The sequence below is a fragment of the Syngnathoides biaculeatus genome, chromosome 10, assembly GCF_019802595.1.
Source record: "Syngnathoides biaculeatus isolate LvHL_M chromosome 10, ASM1980259v1, whole genome shotgun sequence".
In the NCBI taxonomy this organism is placed as follows: Eukaryota; Metazoa; Chordata; class Actinopteri; order Syngnathiformes; family Syngnathidae; genus Syngnathoides; species Syngnathoides biaculeatus.
The window spans coordinates 10,654,929-10,677,671 of NC_084649.1; the positions used below are offsets into that span (position 1 = coordinate 10,654,929).

Sequence of the window (22,743 nt, forward strand, 5' to 3'; positions counted from 1 at the left end):
GGGTCCCTCTGACTACCCTAACAGTTTAGCTGGGATAGGCTCCAGTACACCCGCGATGCTTGTGAGGATAAAGCGTTCCAGAAAATGGATGGATGCTTTCTGAGGTAACTATCTGCATTCCACATTCCACAACATACTGATGGTTTGACGTACTGTATTTATATGCACCACACATGAAACAAACGAACGAACACACTTTAATCTTGGGCAGGTTTTGTCTTGGTAAGTAGTTCAAGTCAAATTTGAGTTCTTAGTCCCACTTGTGTGCCATACCTTTGACATACACTGTGCATACAGCAATAATACTGTACTTGCTTTACAGGTAAAAATGTGTGCATGCTTGACCATCAACCAAAATAAGATGACTGATTTTTACTCCATCCAGTTTGGCAATTGAAGCCTCCTCAGTAATTAGATAAAACTCCTCACTTTTGTCTTATTTATTGTAGTATTTTCAGATGAGAGCAATGCCCCTCCATTCAGCACACGTTACACATACTGTATTACATAAAAACATTTCGGATGTAGATAGGAATGTAACATTTAGGATCCTGCTTTTCTGCTGGTCTTAGAACAACGGTGCAGCAGTTGTGAACAGAACATTTGTCAAAATAACCCACTCGGCATATTTGGTACAAATATTAATTACACTTGCGCAATTAAAAAAAGTTACCAAAAGAAATGTTTTAATTGACATTGTGATTTAATATTGTATTAATATGTTATTTTCTGGTTCAAGTGGTTAGTACATCTGCCTCAGAGTTCTGAGGACCCGGATTTGCTTGTGTGGAGGTTGCATATTCTCCCCGTGTGACTGTGTGGGTTTTCTGCTGTTTCCTCCCACGTCCTAAAAACATGCACGATACAGTAGGTTCATTGGCAACTCTAAATAGCCTGTAAGTGAGAATGTTAGTGGAAAATGGTGTTTGATGATGCAGTATGTGCCCTGTGATTGGCTGGCGACCAATTCAGGGTGCACCCTGTCTCTCACCCAGACTTTCCTGGGACAGGCTTCAGCACCCCCACAATCGTGGTGAGGTTAAGCACTACAAATAATGGTGGATGGACGTGCATTACTGTGGGGTATCACTGCTCAGAGGTATTTATTTCCTTGTTAAATAAGGTCCTCTCAATAGAAACCTGATGCAGTAAATTCTACAGCTCTCTGACAATGTCAGTCAGTCAAAACAACATTGTTACAATTGTAAAGGCAGAATATTTGATGCAGCTATTACACCTCTCTGACAATGTCACTCAGTCCAAACAACGTTGTTACAATTGTAAAGGCAGAATATTTGATGCAGCTATTCTTATTTTATTGGATCTCATTAAATTGTGCATTTGTACTTTATAAAGTGCCACACATTGTAAAATGAGCGAAATGGGAATACAGCAATTGTGTACTACGCACACAATTTGAGAGTAACAAAATGGCAAATCAGTATTGCAGTACTTCCATCCAATACCAGAATTACTCACTGTATTCAAACATTTCAGTGCAAAATATAGTTTCCCTTCAATGCAGTCCTTACAATAATTGCTCCTTGATCAATTTGCTTTGAAAGAATAACATTTGAAATTGTTGCTCAGAGCTGCAGGATTATGTGCCGTTTTTCTAAAAGACAAGTCTGGAAAAAAAACAACCAACATGTGTGTAACAGAAACTAAAAACACAACTGAAGGACACGGGAGACAAATTAACATGTGCAAGATATGACAGATGCGATGTGCTGACTTACTCAACATTTCAGAAAAAAATAAAACAAGTAAAATCTGTTTCAGAGGAACAAACTGGAAGTGGCAGTTCATGAGAAAATTGTTAAATCAAAGTAAACATCACACATTTGCATCAGAGTTTATATACTGGAGGTTAGTAGCAGCCAAAATATAATTATTGCTAACAATATAACATAATTATTACTACAACAAAACCTAGAGGACATTAAATAGAATCTGAATGAATCCTAAAATGCACAAATCAGCACCATCCTGAACACTGTCGCTTCCCTTTTCCTCACATTATATTTTCACACATTTCCAAAGAGTGACACCCCACTGCGCAGCCAACATAAACCAAAGATGAGACCCGAACAAAACTTCATACTGCAGACCGTCCTATGACTTAATCCTGTTTGCATGGCAAGTACGTCGTACACTGTAATATCTCATGAAGGTTCTGCAGGACAAAATGTGATGAGTAAAGTCAACAGTGAGGTAAAACGCACATTTCCTTGCGTAGCTGCATGTTTGACACGGTCACGAAGGCTGACATCTTCCCACGAAATTTTGCCCAATCACTGATGGCAGCACGACCGGCCGGCCCTTTGGTTGCATGCTCCTCTGTCCTTCGTCAGTGTACAGACGATATTTGAGCTGTTCTGTCAAGTGTCAAGCAAACTCCCAGTGGCTGTGTTAACCTCGCAGCTAGGAGACACTTTGGAGGGGGAAAAAAAAAAAAGAGGACTGGAAGGACTTGATAAAAGATTCACTAACACCATCACAGAGGAGGACCAAAGGCCAGATCTTTGTCAAAAAAGGTATTTTGTTCCTTCATTGCCCTCTAGTGCTCCATGCCTCCTAAGATTCACTTTCAATCCTGTGAGCTGATGAGACAAAAAAAAAAAAAAGAAGGGTTTCAGTGTGAGCCCATGCATCCAAATGACAGCAAAGCCACCAAGTGGGACATTTCATTTCATTCTTGGGACGCTGAAGCTTGATCCAATGTTATAGCAGTGTAACACACACACACGTGTTCTTGGCATTTCATTTCACTAGACCTTTGTTATTGAGCGAAGGTACAGGTTTGACATTTGAAAATCTCATATTTCAAATATGACACAGAAAGTATGTATACTGAGACAGTGATATTATTTGTTCACAAAAAGTACTTTTTGTTGAATGCGAGCCTGTTAAGTTGAAGACATTACTATTCTGTTGTATCAATAGCAACAGGTGGATACACGTTGTAATTGTGTCTTCTGGCATCTCGTGGAAGATAATTTAATTATTCTGCCTGTCGATGTACTGTACTGTCATCGAAAATGGAACACAGATACCTCGGTTACTGTAAATATGAAGGAATAATAATTGTTTGATCATTTCATGTGGTGCACCCGATGATCTATCACAGCACACACTGGTTAGGAATCACTGCACTGAAACTCCTGCAGGCCACCCTTTTGCTACAGTCCAGTGTGATTAGTTTCACTACTACTGTACTGTACAACTGTACTGTAAAGTGGTACCAAATATTATTTTTGCGACTCCTGACAACTTCTGACGCTAGAAATGTGTTGAAACTACTGAAATGAGCTGCACTGCTTGGTGGAAGGGTGCTGCATGTTTATTGTGTGATGCTTTGTGAAAATGTACCGGCAATTTCCCTTTCCCTACTTCCTTACTACAAAACCAATGTTGTACCTGAAAGAGTTCAATGAACAAAATTTCAAGCTTTACCTAAAACTCCATGATCACACTGCCACGATATGGAATTTTTTTTAAAAATACAAAAATAGATGAAATAAAACGTTTTTGAAAATATAATCAGCCAGGGCTGCGAGGAATGCAAGATCTCCTTTCAACATGGTTCAAGTCACACTGTGTTGTATGTTTTTGTTTGCACATTAAGGGGAAAAGTCCCGTTCTTGTTTAAATTCCTCATTATTAAATATACAATGACAGCAAAATGTTTTTCTCATGTTATTGACATTCTAGGGTAAAAGCTGCCGTAGACATGGCTACTAGCGTGGACAAAATGGGTGACCACAATGGGAAAATGAAATGCCAGTATTATAAGAGGAGTAGTTTGTTAGTAACACATTGGTAAAAAAAAAAAAAACTACGAAGTAGTTCATTTTTAATTATGAACTGAACGTTGAACTATTTTTTGTAGAAAATGAACTTTCCCAGCACTGCATAAAACATATAGTAAGAAGCAAAACAATGAATTGTTTTTCTGCATAATAGCAGAAGGTACCATTAATCTGCGTAAACACCTCTTGCCAATGACACAACTGAATAATGACTTTGTGTTACACCAAAGTGGCCCAGACGAAATATATTTGTACGTAAATTGAGAGATTATAATTACAATGGAATGTCAATAGATCGGACTAATAGGGGATGTGTGGGCCGCACTTTTTCTGAGGCCACATGCACCCATACTACTGTACAGTATTATTATTGGTAGATTTTTTTTGTGGCCTAAAAGAGAACAGTAAAAATGTATTAAGTTAATATTTTTTAAAAAGCTTGAAAATGTTTGAAAGTTTCACATTTTATCCAAATTTACCATGCCGCTGTGCTTGGTCATGATGACATTTTTGATGGACAGCACTCATCATAGGAATTTGAAATTCCTAGTTTCAAATTTTTTGCCAAAGCCAAACGGTTTAACATAAAAAAAAAAAACTTTGTCACAAAAATAACATGACGCAGACTCCAAAGACCTCCGATTTTTACTCCTCAGCATTAACGCCGCAGTAATGCCACTCTCTCTGCTCTATGTACAACAAACAATAGATATAACCATCGTCACATGGCCACCTTGTCGATGCCCCAAATTCAGCACAGCGGCCACGTAGGCACGTCTTTCGGGGTTAGCAGTAATCATATTGTATACCTGTGACTGGAAAATACCCCAGTCCCATTCTTTACCTGCACTGCGCCACAGTGCCAGAAAACAACAATACCCAATTCTGGACTGGACAGACTTTGTCACTGGTCAGTCCCAACAGTCTGTTTTATCCAATATCCGTTATATCTGGGTCTGTTTTATAGAGCTTACACTGTATTTCAGAATATATACTTTGTGACATTTTTGATTGGTAGTGAGTGTACTGTGATACTTTTCTAATGGAAAATATGTGCCTCAGCCCAACAAAAGTTGGGAAACACTGATTTACAGTCTTCATTTCGTCTAAAATGCAAATTTTTAAAATGTGGGTGGAAGCTGAAGCCCTTGTAAAAAAGCCCACGCAGGCATGAGGGGAACATGAAAACTCCAAACAGGAAAACTAGTCCAAAGATTTGAACCCACATTCCCAAAAATATGCATGTTGGAGCTCACTGAAGACTTCAGGTGTGAATGTGAACTGTTTTCGGTCTATGTGCCCCGTGGTTGATTGACGACCAGTTCAGGGTGTACACAAAGGCTCCAACTCATGAAAACAAGCAGTATTACAAAAGGGAAGGATGGACTGCTTGGAAGGTGCGTCAAACTCACATTGTTTGGGTATCCGGAGTGGCTCGGTGTCGGCACAGATGACTTGGTGCATTACTCCTCTGAACTGATAGAGCAATTTCAGGCCCTTCTGTTCTCCCACACAGGGGTCATAGAAGCCCGGCAAGCCCGCCTGCGGCAAGAGAAGAGATTCATTTGCATTGCATGCATTATCGAAAAGGCTGATGTGCAAATACAACACACACACGCACCTTGGAACTCTCAGTGAGGATGAGCTTGGAGTCCTTGACTAGGCACTGCAGCGGCACAGTGACGTCAATGACTTTGGCTTTCTCCTGCTTCTGGCTGGTGTCGCACACAAACTTTCCATACCACGCATTCAGGATGATCAGTCCTACAGTTAACAACATTTTAAAGTCTCACTTTCTTTTGGGTCTCTACATGTATTCATCTGTGAGTGTATTTGGAAGGTTAAAGACATGCGCGTCTCCTCAAATAACCATGTCCATGCGCTACATAAATATGACAGGAAATTAATTAGCGCACTAAGGTTGCACTTTTGATTTATGGCAAAGAGCTGGAACGCAGATTTACACATTTAACCTCTGGAGACGCTGCAGAATGCAGATCGGCTTCACAGCACGGGATGATGGAAGTTTTGAGTCCTGGAGCTACAGTATATGTCGTGCGGCTGACAGCGATCATGACAAATGAGTCTGATTTACACCGTGGGGGTCCGATTAAGATTTGAACTGTCTACACACTGAAAACGGTCATTTTCACACTGCATATTTTACCCATCTTGGATTCTTCGGCCTCGATGATTCTCCTCACGGACTCCTGCATCAGCAAAACCTGAAGAAAAGGAGGGGAAAAAGTTTTGGGGCAAGATGGCCACTTATAGTGGCAATGATGAATGAATTTGCGTGAAAGTGGAACAAGTGTGTGTTTACGAGACTCACGGCAGATTCAGCTTCCTGCTTCTTCTTGGCAATGTCTGTGGCTGAGCTCTTCCTCTGTAGCTCCAGCTCTCTGGGAAGCACATGTACATCCATTACTTAGTAGGATTGACTGTGGAGGTTCGTTATGGTGCCCCCCGTTTTACATAACCCCATCACACTGTCAGCAAATGAGGCAATAACAATGCCAAATTGAGGATGCGAAAAATGGAGCAAGTGGAGCGGCAGGGCAGCTCATTTAAAATGCAGAGTGCTGTCACAGCTCTGTCGCAGAAAACTGAAATACTTTCTGAATCCCCAAGTTGGAGTGGCATCACAGCGGAGTTAGTAAGTTGAGTAAACAAGTAAATTGGCATGACGGTAGAGTCACACTCCTGCAATGATGTGCAATCTCAGTGTAATGCTCTTCATCTTGTAAGAACTACCAGACTCCATCTTTTGCGTCACTATTTGTACTTATTTTTTAATATTGAAGGCGAATTGGAAATAAAATGTGTTCATTCGCTATCTTGCAGCTGCTCCTCTGATGCTAAAAAACTCAATAACCAAAGAAGTTCAGCTCACAGTGATAAACCTGTGGAGTGTTGAAGAGATGCTTGCGTTATCCATCAACTATGTGAATTGTGGGACACAAAGTAACCAGCCAATGACTTCCCAACAGAACACGGTAAAGGGACAATAACAATGGAGGACACCTGGCTTTTGGCCTTTCTTTCTTGTTTTGTATTCTTGTTTTTTTTTTTTTTGTGTGTGTGTGTTCAGTTGTAGAATACGCTAGTGTGAAAGTACAAATACAAACAGCCCAATGGGGGGCACATATGGAAAAACATCAATCACACCTATGGGCAATTTGGAGACGTCAATAAACCTAACATGCATGTTTTTCAGAACAGGGGACAAGGAAGAGATGAATCGGGGGGAAATGCACACAGGCGCCATGAAAAAATTCAAACGACACGCAGTGAGATCAGATCCAACATTATTCACAAAACTGAACTGAACCATTAATGGAAACTGGGTTAAAGGGGAAATCCACTGGTTTGCATAAACAATGTATCCCATAGGTCATGTAATATGTACTCTATTTTAACAATGTGATGTTAAATCCTCTCTTAATTAATAGTGTTTTGAGAAGATTTTCATCGACAATTACGAATTTTCAGGGGCGCTGCCATCATTGCGAGTCACATGACCTACGAGCAATGATGTGACGTGTACCGTGGCGCAACAAAGGCTTGATTACATGGGACGCCATTGATACCCAGCACTGATTTCTCAGATTTATCCTCATCTGATGAAGAAATAGCAGTATTGGTTGATCGGGAAGACGGAGGAACACTTCCATGCACAGCCGCGAGCTCTTCCCGATCAAACGATACTGCTATTTGTTCATTAGATGAGCATAAATCCGAGAAATCAGCGCTGGGCATAAATGATGTCCCATGTAATCAAGCCTTTGTTAAGATACGTAACACATCACATCCACGCACGCAGGTCATGTGACTCACGAAAATGCCAGCGCCCCTGAAAATTCATAATTGTCGATAAATATCTTCTCAAAACACTATTAAATGAGAGCCGATTTAACATCACGTTGTCAAAATAGAGTACATATATCACCTATTGGATACATTGTTAATGCAAACCAGTGGAGTTCCCCTTTAAATATGGACTCACTCTTCTTTCTGTGCTCGTGTGTAGGGGATGATGACAAGTTTGTGGACGGCCATGTAGACAAGCAATGGGCCCACTGTGGCATAGAAGACAGCACTTGGCAACAGCTGGTCTGTCAGGTGGACTGGAAACAGGTACGTTTGACTGGCACGTGCCAACCTGCGAAAGAACACAGGGATTAAGGTCCCCCCCGCATCGCCCACAGAAGAAGGATGTGTCAAATGTTTGGGCCGGTCAGTACTTGATCTTCAGTGTGACTCCCTGAGGGACGCCGATGCTGACAGTGGCTGACAGGACACTGTGGCGGCTGATCTTCCTCTCTGCTCCGTATTCCAGCACTGTTCCGAACCAGCCTGTCCTGGAGAAGGAAGGGCACAGACGTCAATAGAGACCAGGAGCCCGCTATTGACGACAGCAACATGGGCAGAACGTGCAGTGACTCAAAGATGGAGGCTGCAAAAACTCAACAGAGGTACCTTGACCTCAGGGTTTCCATATTGTATTGTAATTCGTTCCATGACTAAGCTTGGAGGTCAATTAACTTGTATGACAAATCATTTTCCCCCATTTAAATCAAGTGAAATGTCATTAATCCATTTCTGCCCACCCACCCCATTTTTTGTAACGTGATTTTAATAGTGCTGTATTTTATACAAACAAAATAAAACAGAACAGAAGAATGTCAAGAAACAATCCCATTTCTGAAGCATCATTATTAGCAATCTGGCAATATTCCTTTTCAAATTGTCGCAAATCGTTGGTGAGTCTGCCAATTTGTGCCAGTTTGTTCCAAGTTGTTACATATTCAAATCTATTTCAATATCAGATAAAAGGAATGACATTCAAATAAAATACATTATTGGCATTTTAACTTACCTACATTTTTAATGGTACTTTCACGCAAGGAGAAAATAAACGACCAAGCATTGGCTCATAATTTGAAAACTCAAAAGTTACTTCCACCCCTATTCAAATATGATCAAATCCAATTATACACAATTTACATTTGGAAGGGACCTAATATTTGATTATCAATTATTTGCCCTGACTGTGGAGGGAAAAGTAATGAAATCCCCAATTCTTTGTTTGAATAAAATGTTTGATCATTAATGAAGTCCAATTATGTAATCCATTTTTGATACCAACATGGGTGTCACAGATAATAAAATATTAAACAATCTCGACGTTTGATCACAAAGTCGCGTTGAGCTGTTCAAGAGCTCGAGTCATAATTAAGACATGAAATGATGTGAAAATAATTAAATGACAGAAAGGCAGTCTTACTTTCCAACAACTATTGTTTCAATAAAATACTGCAAAACCAAAAAAAAAAAAAAAAGTGGATAAAGATGTAGTCAATTAATGAATGTTCTGAACTCCAATTTCTACGAAACATGTCATATTGAGCAGAATAATGACTGCCTGGAAGAATTGTCCCATGGATGTTGCCCTCGTTTATAGTCAATTAGTTTAACAATATATTTCAACCGATAAATAGAGCTCTTTCTAATGAACTAACATACCATTATTCTCATTCCTAACAGTACATCTGAGCAAGGATTTGGACACTGGTTGTGTAATGACAAACATACTTACTTGATGGACCCTTTGACTTTGGTCTGGTCCTCATCTTGGAACTTGTACTGGTAGCTCATCATTAGGTAGGAGTGAGGAACCCCCAGCTAGAAAGGTCATTTCATCTTTGCATCTTAATTATAGTACAAACATGCCTAGGCCACATCATTAGGTACACCAGAGCAGTTTTTCTTTTTAAACGAGATATAATAATATTTAGCCTAGTTCTTTTTTTTAAACAGAATTAAATTTTATCATGTTGTAGTACAAATACAGTGAAAGTATTCGGCCCCCTGGATCTTTTCAACCTTTCGTCACGTTTCAGGCTTCAAACAAAGATATAAAATTAAATGTTTTATCAAGAATCAGCAAGTGTGACACAATCATGAAGTGGAACGAAATGTATTGGATATTTTAAACTTTTTTAACAAATAAAAACCTGAAAAGTGGGGTGTGCAATATGATTCGGCCCTCTTGCATTCACACTTTGTAGCGCCACCTTTTGCTGCAATTACAGCTGCAAGTCACTTGGGGCATGTCTCTATAAGTTTTGCAAATAAAGAGACTGAAATTCTTGCCCATTATTCTTTGCAAAACAGCTCGAGCTCAGTGAGGTTGGATGGAGAGCGTTTGTGAACAGCAGTCTTCAGCTCTGCCTACAGATTCTCGATTGGATTCAGGTCTGGACTTTGACTCAGCCATTCTAACACCTGGATACGTTTATTTGTGAACCATCCCATTGTCGATTTGGCATTATCTTTTGGATCATTGTCCTGTTGGAAGATAAATCTCCGTCCCAGTCTCAGGTCTTTTGCAGACTCCAACAGATTTTCTTCCAGAATGGTCCTCTATTTGGCTCCATTCATCTTCCTATCAATTTTAACCATCTTCCCTGTCCCTGCTAAAGAAAAGCAGGCCCAAATCATGAAGCTGCCCACCAACATGTTTGACAGTGGGGATGATGTGATCACGGTGATGAGTTGCTGTGTTGCTCTTACGCCAAACATGTCGTTTTGCATTGTGGCCAAAAAGTTCGATTTTGGTTTCATCTGACCAGACCATGTTTGGTGTGTCTCCCAGGTGGCTTGTGGCAAACTTGAAACGAGACTTTTTATGGATATCTTTCAGAAAGGGCTTTCTTCTTGCCACTCTTTCATAAAGGCTAGATTTGTGCAGTGTACAATTGATCGTTGTCGTATGGACAGACTCTCTCACCTCAGCTGTAGAGCTCTGCAGTTCATCCAGAGTGATCATGGGCCTCTTGGCTGCATCTCTGATCAGTCTTCTCTTTGTTTGAGGTTAAAGTTTAAAGGGACGGCTGGGTCTTCGATGATTTGCAGTGGTCTGATACTCCTTCCATTTCAATATGATGCTCCTCGAGATGTTTAAAGCTTGGGAAATCTTTTTTGTATCCAAATCCGGCTTTAAACTTCTCCACAACAGTCTGGTGTGTTCCTTGGTCTTCATGATGCTCTCTGCACTTTAAACAGAACCCTGAGACTATGACAGAGCAGGTGCATTTATACGGAGACTTGATTACACACAGGTGGATTCTATTTATCAGTCAACATTGAATCATTCAGAGATCCTCACTGAACTTCTGGAGTCAGTTTGCTGCACCGAAAGTGTGTGTTTCTTTCGGCTTGTCCACTTTCAGTTTTTTTATTTGTTAAAAAAAGTATAAAATATCCAATAAATGTTGTTCCACTTCACGATTGTGTCCCACTACTACTACTACTGTTGATTCTTGACAAAAAATAAAAATCGTATATGTTTATGTTTGAGGCATGGTGGGTCAGCTGAGCAAGCGTTGGCCTCACAGTTCTGAGGTCCCGGGTTCAGTTTAGGGTGCACCCTGCCTGCTGCCCCTTGACACCTTGGATAGGCTCCAGCACTCCCCGCGACCCTGGTGAGGATAAGCAGCAACGAAAATGGATGGATGGATCTTTATGTTTTAAGCCTGAAATGTGGCGAAAGGTTGAAAAGTTCAAGGGGGCCGAATACTTCCACATGGCACTGTACTTTTGAGTATGAATTGTGTTTAACTCACTTGCCTTTGCTTCAGTAGTGTCCATTTTTTTCTCACATTCAACAAAACCCCAATCCTCCAGCGCTCTCTTTAACAAGTTGAAGCAGATGGCTACCTCACAATGCGCTTCATTGACTAATAAATATGTAGAAATGTTCTTACTTTGTGCACAAGTTCAGTGGATATGCAACATTAATGTTGGGATTCATGACGTGTGCAAAAATGACACATTTCCGAAACATTTCCACAGGACTGTCAGTGGCTAACAACAAACATACGTGGGAATTTAATCACAATAGCTACCAGTGAGGTGTCACTTGAGGTCCATACCGTGGCTCAGGTAAGGTGAAGAAAAAGTGGCTGGATATGAAGGTGCATGCAAAGAAAAGGCTATATCAGAACAGAGGAAAAAAAGATAAAAAAGAAAAAAAAAACGGACAAGGACAAGGACCATCTGGCATGGCTCCTATGATAGGAAACTCAGCCATTATTGGCACGTGTGAACGTGATGAGGGTAAAAATGATAACATCCAACTGTGACTTACAGGTCATTATTTATGTGTTCATATTTGGATTTCTTAATGTTGCAATAAAACAGTGTTTAATTTCACTTACCTACTTAAGTTAAATTGAAGATTTATATTGATGTATATTATGCAAGTAAGTATATGAACAGCGGAAAAGTGTCCATTTTACAGCTATTTAGGGCATTTATCAACTCATTAGCAAATTCCGGGTTTCAATTAACATTATTATGGGTTTTATAAATTAATGTAGTTTGAATATATTTCGCATCTTGGGTGAAAGTTGAACATTTTTTGGAAACCTGATCATTATTAATGGTCTGAGGCAGCTCTCTCTTTTTTTTTTTTGTTTCTCCACAGAGTAAGAACAAATTCAAGTAAGAACATATTGTTGGATTAGATTTTTGTGTCAAATGTTTGTATGCACAACTGAAGCACAAATGTGTGTGTATGCACGGTTTGTAAACGAGGCTCACTGACACTTGGTCCTGTCAAAGGTTTGTTCCTTTTAGAAGCATATTCGTACGCTTGCTAGCACTCTTGCAAGTTACTCTATAATGCATACTGAAATTATTCAGGAATCATACATATGATATGTGCTGTGGTCGACAGGTCATCTGTAACGACTTGGGGCTTTGGAACCAGAGGGTCACGGTTCAAGTCCTGCTGTAGACAAAAAGTCAGTTAGTCTGCTAGTCTGATTCTTGCCTTTTGTTTATGTGCCCTCGGGCAAACATCGACCCCCTCCTCCAAATCTAACCCCTTTCACCCGAGCATCTTTGCATGCCTCCATGTGCTTGTTCTCTGTGTGCTGCGCAACACAAATATACAGCAATCTCAGTTGAATTTTACCCTGAGGGATTTTAAGAGTATGATCAATACAACTATGTAAAGTATCACAGCCAACTACAGCCAAAACAATAAATATATAGTAAACTTAATTTGACAATGTCAAATAAATGTAGTATTGTCTTTGCATATGTTGGAATTTTAACTCAACTCTCAGGTGTACCTAATGTTTCAGCCAGCAGTGAGTGTATTTACTAAATGTGTTAAGTAACAATGACACACTAATGTTATGACTACCTGTACAGCAAGAGTGAAGTGACTGCTCTTCGTGTCGCGCACCACACTTGTGGTCATGGCACTGGTGGGACCCCAGCGCCACTGCAGATAACCCATTGTGTTCTGGTCCAGGTGGCGTGCTGTCATCAAAGAACAGCTGGGGCGTAAGCCGCGGGGGGAAAACTGCAAGCCACACTGCGCTGTCAAGAAACTGAGCAGAGGAATGGCATAGGGCAGATATAGCAGAAAGTCCCCTGTGCTACATGTACTCGGTTAAACATTTGGGCCGTACCATCGCTGTGTGACATTACGAAACACCTTCAAGCCAATAAGAGGTCCCAGTATTTCTCCTGCACCAAACTCCAACTGCACGGAAAAATGCACAAACGTGTAATTCCAGCAGCAAACAAATACAATTAGGAGAGCAAGCAGCGATGAACAGATCCTTGTACCCTTTTTCATGGCAAAACTCAAAAAAAGCTCGTCAAAATTGACACCCTACGCACACATAAGATGCTGTAGGCATTAGCACTTTGCAAATAAGTATCACCCATCTGTTTTGGACAGTGAATCTCAACCACCGACTGTGCTGTGGTAAATGATCCAATTTGCCTTTTTGTCCCCTTTCATTGTAACCCAAAATATAATTAATTTACTGCAAATTGGGTATATTTATCTACTGCTTCAAAAGATGTATAGTGACAGGCACATCAGGTAAAGGCTCAGTACATGACAACAACTAACATATGTAGCCATCTATCACAATTCTAACAACAAAGTAATAACTGTTTATCTAAACACAGGTTGAGATTTTACATTAACTAGATACATGTGAGTAAATTCAGATGAGAACATCATTATTTCAGTTTAAGGTATAGTTTTAGTGTCTTTTTTTAAAAACTATGTTCTGTGAGATTTTTCTAATGTTTGTAAAAAAAATATGTGACCTTGGCTCAATAAAGGTCAGGAAATGAATGTTTATATGCTTATAGGGGCTTCTTTAGTCCACTTCCCAAGTAGGAGTTTGTAAAGAGCAAGTACTGGAATTTGCTCAAACTGGCAGTCCCCCCCACCCCCAAAATAGCAAATTGTTTCTATTCAGGGCATGAATGTGCAACTTTTTCTGTCTTGTAACGGCATTAAGAAAATTTTCTGTTGATTGGTGAAATTAATTCATTGTTGTCTAGTGCAGTATTTCCCAACATTTACTGAGACAAAGTCAATATTTTACAGTACTAAAATCTCAAGAAAACTCACCAAAGAAAAATGTCACAGAAAGTTTAAAAACTGAAATAATGATGAGCTTGTCTGAACTCAAAAACGTAGTTTCTCAGTATGAAATCTGGGCTTGTTTAGTTTAACATGTAGTCATTACTCAGCTATATTAACGACAGGAGGATTCACGTTAATGGACCTTTCCCACCTGTCAATCACTCGTACAATAACAGCCAATCAGATAGCCGCATTGTCTTAACCCCTGGCTTGACACACCCCTCTCGCCATATTGTCCCACAAGGAATGCTGGTTGTCAGTAGTGTGTGCTTGAAAAAGTTAACGTTACGAAGAAAATGGTCCTCAGATGCGCTTGGGGAACGTGCAATTCTGATGAAAGATATCCTGCTAGGTTACAAGGGGCCCAATTGATTCATTTTCCAAACCTTAAAAAACATAGTTGACGAAGTGTCTATGATGGATTAAGGCTCTCGGAAGACCGCACAAAAAATAAATGTGAACAATATCAACAAACACAAGGCTGTGTGTTCGAAGGTAAGTGAGGGAGAAGCACCTTCTCTGAGTTTGATTTCATCATTATCAGTGCTTTATACATTGCAGAACAACTTTCACTTTCACTGACTATCACTGACCTGCTGAATGAAGTGTGTAATGTTTTATGCCGAAGAGTCGGGTTCGTAGTACGTACATGTGCGATGTCAGGCAAGAGAAATGTTTATTTGCCTATTTCTATCACATCAGACTTTTAAGACAGCACTGGGTTCCATGACGAGCCAAGTCAAATGAATACACCCACTCACTTATAAAGACTACAATGATATTACTCGTGATCTTTCCAAGAAAAAAAGTGCTCACCCTGCTTTACATGCGCAGTACGATTCCACTATTTTATGCTGTTGGATTTCAATATGAAGTTTGTGAGCCGTCAAACTTTTTTGCATCGATTGCCAACATTTTGCTGTAACTCCGACATTGTGTCCTGCTCTATCCAAAATCTTAATTCCGTGTACATATCCTTGCGTGAAATAGTTGAGACCTCTCTGTAGAACTCTCTTGGACAAGTCTGACACATTTATCGAAAAAACATACCCCAACATTATCAGGAATACGCGAAAGAGAATCGACTTCAAACATGTTCTGTTCAATCGCCATTTTGAAAGCTTGTGGGACATGGCTAAGGGGACGGAGCTTAAGGTCACCATCAGAGAGGTCCATTGTACCTTTTGCCATCTTGTGGAAGAAGCATTTAATTGGTCTATCTTATTTCATTTGTTGCTAGCATGGTTGCTAGATGAACAAAGATACAAGATTTGAAGTGCATACAGGGTTCATACTCAGTCTGACCAAAAAAATTTAAGGGCTTTTTAGGGGCATTCTTAGGGGCTGACACGAAAAATTTAGGGCTGACACGGAAAAATTTAGGGCCATCGTGGGAAATCAAGAGTAAGGAAAAAAGACTCACCCAATGGTGCCATCAACCATTCTTGGTTCATCAAATGTTCCAGTATCTCAGTACCTGTTACAGTGATCACCTGTCGCCCCTTGTGGTAGTTCTCATTGATATGACCATTGTCAACGTCTTCACATAACAGTATACAGAAAAACAGATTCTAACTACAATTGCAACTATATACACAAATGTCTTCTACTGATGTCTGTCTCAGCACCCCTACTCTAGCTCCTTGAGCCTACCCAGTGCCTCCTCTATTTGTTGCTGCAGAGGTGCCAAAGTGGCTCTCTTGTCCTTTGCTCTGCCTCTGACTGCATTGGCCTCGGTGATAAACCTCAGATTCCTCTTTTCTTCTGCCTCCTCACACAGCCTATTAGCCTTCTCAATAAGCGTTGATATGTCAGTCTCTATTCTGGCTTTTTTGGCTTTGAGGCAGTAGAGATGAAAAGTGGGCTGCGATGCCAAATGTAGCCAGGTACGAAGTCTTCGTTTTCCCACAGTGGTAGTTTTTAGCAATGTCACTGTCTGGGCACATGACTGCAAACACTTTCGAATTATTTTCACAAGATTTGTAACTGTAATGGCTGCAGATCACTTTTAAAGTCCACACGATCTCTGCCTTTAACGAGTCAGTCTTCATGTATTGAACTACGTTCATAAAGCCTGACTTCTGGCTGGTTGAAGTCGATGGCTAGACAACTGTAGGTGCGCATTAGGGATCGCAACCGGTTACAAATAACCGGTTATAACCGGTTTTTGGTTTTTTTTTTAAGCCGAAACCGTAATCGGACTTTCGAAATCGGTTAAAATTTCCAATCATTTTTTCCGGTTCCGGTACTCCACATTGCGGTATTTTTTCAACATCATTTCCACTTTTTTCAAGTTTCGCTGTTAGAGTAAAGTTGGACTCAAAAGAACATTCAGTTAAATCAAAGAAACATCAAACATGGCATCGAGGAAACGCTCGGTATACTTTCATGCCCTTTCTGAAAGTCCGAAAGAAGAATGTCAACATTAAAACATTTTTCCAAAAAAAATAACAAAAATTTAACTTACACGAGTGCGTTGTTGAAAGCGACGTTCAACAAGCTTGATTGTCAATATTGTGTATAAACTACCCCATTACCGCGGAGTAAATTAACGATCGATGGTGTAGCGCCGGAGAAAAGGAGTCGGAGGTGGAGTGTCGGACACAGGAACAAAACTTTTTTTATTGGCAGACATCAAAACACTACTCGCATAACGGGGGGAACTCTGTGAACTCGTCACTCTGGAAGAGCAACAACAAAAACAGTCCGTGCGGAACACCGCACCCCAACTCGAGGTCCCGCGGGTGAATTATGTAAACACCACTATGGTACCGGTTTTAAAACCGGTTAATCGTTTTTTTGCTACAACTGTTCAGTTAAAACCGGTTTTGAAAGTAAGCGTTTTTTCTGCGATCCCTAGTACGCAAGCACTGCTAGTACCACTGCCTGAAGTTGATGCTTCACTATCTTGATATTTTAGAAACAGATTCATACCAACGGAAGATGAGAGTCTTCGCCAAATCAGCGTGTCTCCTGTTTTTCCGGTGCCACTCCAGCGCTTTGACGCCCATGTTTTCAAGCTGGTAACTCTGCTTGCACAGATGGCAGTAAAACATGTGCCGATCTTTTGGATCTCGACGAACCCAGCTCCCAAACTCCTTACTTTCAACCCAAGCTTCTTGAAAAATGCACTTCCCCGTGATACAAGTTGGATCGATGAAAGAACTACGCTACATCGTGACAAAGTGAAATGCCTACTCACGGAAACAAACAATGGAATATCGACAAGATGGCAACTAGTTGTCAACACGGTGACTTCCGTTGACAATTTCCGGCTGATTTGGACGCCAGACGGATCGCTTTTTTTTTTTTACATAAAAGATTAATTTAGTTTTTAGGGAGAATTTTGGCGGTAGAGGTCCTCCCTTTGATATTTTTTTAATTTAAGGCCTTTTTAGGGGCTTGACCGGTTTTCGCGGATTTTAAGGACTTTTAGGAGCCCCTAAATGCACCTTCGAAAATTTTGGGTTTTTTAAGGACTTTTAGGGCCGCGTGTGAACCCTGTGCATAAATAACCCTTTTTGGACCAAGTAAGTTACATTGGATCAACGCCCACGACAGACCTAATGATCTCTCACGCCACACTTCTTGGTCATAGTGGTTGGGTTTGAGCCTCACCTCTCCCCAGCCTTTAGCAGATGTAACCCGGCGAACTGTCATGTTAATGCTGCCCCCTCCATTGCCATTGTGGGTTGAGAGTGAACCAGACAGCACTGCAGTGTCGGAGTTCGTCAAAGGAGCCTGAAGAATAATAACAAAGCTGATAAAACACTGCTTTATCAGTTCTGCTTCACAGTGTTCAAAGTGCGACAAGGTGCCGAGCCATCACATATTTTATAGATGTTACACTGATCTGATCGCCTTGATCGATATTGGCCAATTATTAGCATCATATACTGATTGGCAGGAATGAGATAATTCGGCAAGCCAATCAATAATATTATTAATCAGCTTGGCAAAAGACAATTTACTTGGGACGTTTACAGTTTATTCCATAAGCTTGTTAACTTGTAGCCTTGTCAGGTGTCATTTGACATAGTACTGTAAATATCTGACCACCATTTAAGTTAGTTAAAAAAATGTTGGCAGTGTGGGAAAGACAACACAAGTCTGAGACAGACGATACAAAATGCCTGTATGAGACTACACGACAAATTTGGTCTTGCACGACTGCATTGTCAGACTAGTGCAAAAAATCTTGTATTCTGATATCAACACATCCCGTCTTTTATGATCACTGGGCTTCAGCTTGTCAACTCAAACGCGACCAGATACACTGGTCACTATGGCGATGACAACAATAATGGATTGCACCATGTGTTTGTAAGAACAAAATGATCGGTTATCGTTTTTCAGTTCAATTACCGCCACCAAAAATCTCGATTGTGTGAAGCCCAATACATTAGTGATTTTTTTATTTTCATTTTTTTTACCTCGATGGACTGGGAGATGTGCATTTTGTTGATCTCCAGGTGAGGAAAACCTCCCCCAGGGGTTTCCTCAAAGTCCTCATCATAACGGTCGAAGAGGTCAGTCGCATCCACTCCCACGCTTATGGTGCCCTATAGATGACATGAGTAAGGGGTTGATACATGGAATGCAGAACAGTATATAAACGACGTTAGGATGCACGCAGGAAACTAGTACAGTGGAACTTCCAAAGTCAAACAAAATCTATTCCATGACACTGGTTGGAAAGAACGTAAAGGGGATTGATTTGCTCCAAGTTTAAACTGTTCCAGTCATACAAGTACAGAGACAAGTTAACTACTGAATTTTTGTACTGCCTTAAGCTACCAATGATTAACAACGATGAGACAGTTAGGCAATCTCCCTTTTTTACATGTTGACAACAATGAATTGGAGAGAAACTAGACCAGAAAAGTGGCTAAAAGAGAAGAAAAGAAAGATGCCATTGCAATTCATCACGTGATTACAATCGCTCCATTCTGTCGCCTACTTGCCTTTTCTGCTGGGGCTCGGATTTACATGCTTGCCACTTTAAAGAGGCAACGGAATAAAGGTCCAATCAATAACTGACACAAAACACTGTAATTACCACATGAATCACTTCACAAGTGCATAGACAATCATGGGGTGAACGATATCCATTTTTTACAGCACTTGTCCTCATTAGGGTGAAGATAAGCTCGAACCTATGCCAGATGGATTTGAGCGAAAGACTGAGTTCACCCTGGATTGGTCACCAGTCAGTCGGAGGACATTGTGCACTCATTCACACATATGGACAATTTTGAGTCTAGTTATTAGAATGTTGGAGGAAACTGGGAAAAAGGAAGAATGGGGAACACACACACTCCAAACAGGTTGGCTTGAGTCAGATTTGAACCCAGTAGCGTCACCCATAAAAAGTCTTCATTTTCAAGAAATATTTTGCTTTCAAGCATTTCTGACACATGGTTGTGACATAACACAATGTTGTTTCAAAGCTTTGAGGCACTCTTTTCCAGAAAATGTTGGTTGCATTCCAAAATGCACCACTGGACTAGTTGTTCCGATCAGATTCTCAGATGATCGGCATCAGGAGAAAATCAATTTACTATTTTCTTGATTTTTCAGGCATTCTCAAAGCATATATGCAAATAACTCAAAATCCTGAAGTACAAAGATACTGGTAAATGATACGTCACTTAGTATCTCCGTATTATGTTTATTATACAATAGACCATTTTTTTGGCATGTGTGGTGACGCAAATGAGGACAATTTAGGAATTTTACAACTTATTTTCTTAATGCACTGTTGAGTTATCAGATCGGGACTTTCTCAGCAGAGATTTAAAACCAAGCGACTCGACTCTTGTACAAAAAAAAAATGTGATTGGGACATCTCTACTTTTGAGGCTTTTGACTTAAAGGGTCCAATGCAAGCGACGAATCAAACCTTGGGGTTTGTTCTTTGCTGCAACTTCCTTTCTTCTCTTTCTCGCTGTAGACGTTCATACTCCTCTCGAATTTCTGCCGGTGTTCTTTTTCGTTCCACCACCTAGACAAACATATCACCATATGAAAGAACATGATGTCGAACCCCCCCCGGAAAAAAAAAAAAAAAAACACTTGAGGAAATAAACAGCCTACCTCCCAACCTTCTACTTCTAACCCTTTCTTCCCAAAGAGATCGTAGATGGATCGAGCATGAGGATCACTTAACACTGAGGGAACAGAGAGAAACATTGCTATGAACTACATAAAATCAGTTTTAAAAAGGTCTATTTTGTATTTGTTCTTGTATGAATATATTGATAGCGTACATAAATAGAATTATAGCCATATAGTTCATCATATGTCCTTACCTTCATAGGCTTGGTGCACCTGGTTGAAAAGCTGTTCAGCCTGTATTTTCAGCTCAGGATCACAATGTTTGTCAGGATGGTAGAGCATACAAAGTCTCCTATACGATGCTTTCAGCTCCTCCAGAGTAGCCTGTGATCACAAACAAACAAGGCCAACAACATCTATTTGCTGTACAGTCTATAAAAAAAAAAAAATTCTAGGACGTAAAAATAACACAAAATCTACTTTTGAAACATTGTAATGTTTATGGAATCTAGGCTCATAACATTGAGAAACAGAACATCTAATTGCCACAAAGGTGAATAGTGTAAAGAAAAGTAAAACATTATGTTGTTTTTAATATTTTATATTTCTACAAATATGTTGATTAAGGGGTACGATAAATACATTTTACTTAAGTCCATTCTGGGCACACATGGCAGTGAATGATGTAACTTTTTCTTAATTGATTGCATTGTTTATGTATTTTTTAAATGTTTTTTAAGTGGTTACGTCACAATTAGGACGAGCATTTGTTTCAAGTCATGAGGAAAAAATGCACTTTTTTACACCTGTCCTCTACTAGTATGCTTTATGAAGTGCTTGAGCTTAACTAGTAGCATATTATGTAAGTAGCACCATGCAGATTTCTACATGTGCACAATTTTGCCTCACTAGTTACATGCGCTCATCCTACAAGTTAGCAGAAATGTCATGGAGCCTTTTACAGGTGAGGACAATGAGCGTACAAGAGCATGGACCTCACGCTGGACATTAAGAATATGCTGAGAGGGCTCGCCATTCACACATTTACTTCGATGTGCAAGCTCAAATATTGTTCAGTCGAGTCTCTGCAGCATCACTCAGTCTCAGCCTCCTTCCTCCTCGAAGAAAACTGGCCGACGTACCGAGCCCGTGAAGCGGATAAAGCACAACCGTCCCCTTGAAGGACCTTCCAAAGCTCACCGTCGGTGTAAAACATATGAAACATCCCTACCTCCTTCCGCACGTTGAGCAGCGAGTAGTAATCCTGATTATTGAACTCAACATCATCGTCTAAGGACGCAGCCATGTTCGAGTTCGCTGTAAGTCCCGCCCACACCGTCAGTGAAGCGCAAGCTCATTGGCCAACCATAAAGGAGCGGAAACTGTTTATGGCTCCCTCTGCAGGCAGTGTGAGGGAATGACCATGTCTACAACCTCATTACAACCACATTACCGTTAACGAGTGTACCACACAGTTACTCCCCATTTCAAAGTTGAGGAATAAATAAGCATATGAACATTATAGCAGAGGTACCAAAAGTAGCAGTATAGATAGGTGTGTACACAATTTTCCGGTAAAAATAGAAATAGGGCCCAATGGTGTCACATGACACATTTGTTCTTCAGCCAACTGCAAAGTGAAACGGACAATACCCTTTTTTCAGCAAGAATTTTTCTGTCACACTCAAGACCTTTGTGGTATGCTTCCTCGGCATGAAACTATACTGTTGCTCGCAAATACTCACTTCTGTCTATTCAACACTACTCCTTCCCATACCTTGAGTGGCTCATCAACATCCTCTATAGTTTCCACAGTTTTGCACATCACTCATGTTGTTAACATAGGGACCAACACGCTTTTCTTCTTTCATTTATATATCTTCTTACCCGCTTGAATTCCGTTGAACAAATTGGGCAAAAACTCCAGTCACTTCTTGGAGATATTCACATACTTCCACGGATACCAGCCCCTTCCATTTTTCATTCTCGTTCAGTGCCTTTGTAACTTCCCCGTTACTAGTCATTGCTACTTCCTGGTCCACCACACTTGCCTCTTCCACTCTTGTTTCTCTCTCATTTTCTTAATTCATCACCTCCTCAGGGTATTCTTTCCAATTATTCAGCACACCACTGGCACCTGTTAACACATTTCCACCTCTTTCCTTAATCACCCTAACCTGGTGCACATTCTTCCCATCTCTATCCCTCTGTCTGGCCAACCTGTATAGACCCTTTTCTCCTTCTTTAGTGTCAACCTGGCATATATGTTGTCATTTGCCTCTTGTTTAGCCTTTGCCACCTCGACCTTTGCCCTGCATCACATCTCAATGTATTCTTTTCTCCTCCTCCTTTCTCCTCTTCTTTCCTACCAGAAAACACACCAAGTACTCTCCCGCCTGTCTCTCT

At 40.5% G+C, this 22,743-nt stretch overlaps 1 protein-coding gene across 1 annotated transcript; it reads right to left on the reverse strand.

The window, feature by feature from the left end:
• Positions 1 to 466: 466 nt before the first annotated feature.
• dnajc11b (DnaJ (Hsp40) homolog, subfamily C, member 11b) lies at positions 467 to 21,678 on the reverse strand. Its single transcript, XM_061833692.1, has 16 exons — positions 21,569 to 21,678; positions 20,592 to 20,721; positions 20,377 to 20,450; positions 20,183 to 20,284; positions 18,714 to 18,842; positions 17,899 to 18,021; positions 13,301 to 13,374; positions 13,030 to 13,219; positions 9,412 to 9,497; positions 8,057 to 8,173; positions 7,819 to 7,974; positions 6,145 to 6,214; positions 5,980 to 6,037; positions 5,434 to 5,576; positions 5,225 to 5,354; positions 467 to 2,603 (listed from the first exon to the last, which is right to left on the reverse strand). The coding sequence occupies exons 1-16, from the start codon at positions 21,641 to 21,643 to the stop codon at positions 2,578 to 2,580; spliced, it is 1,683 nt and encodes a 560-aa protein (XP_061689676.1). The 5' UTR covers positions 21,644 to 21,678; the 3' UTR covers positions 467 to 2,577.
• Positions 21,679 to 22,743: the final 1,065 nt, after the last annotated feature.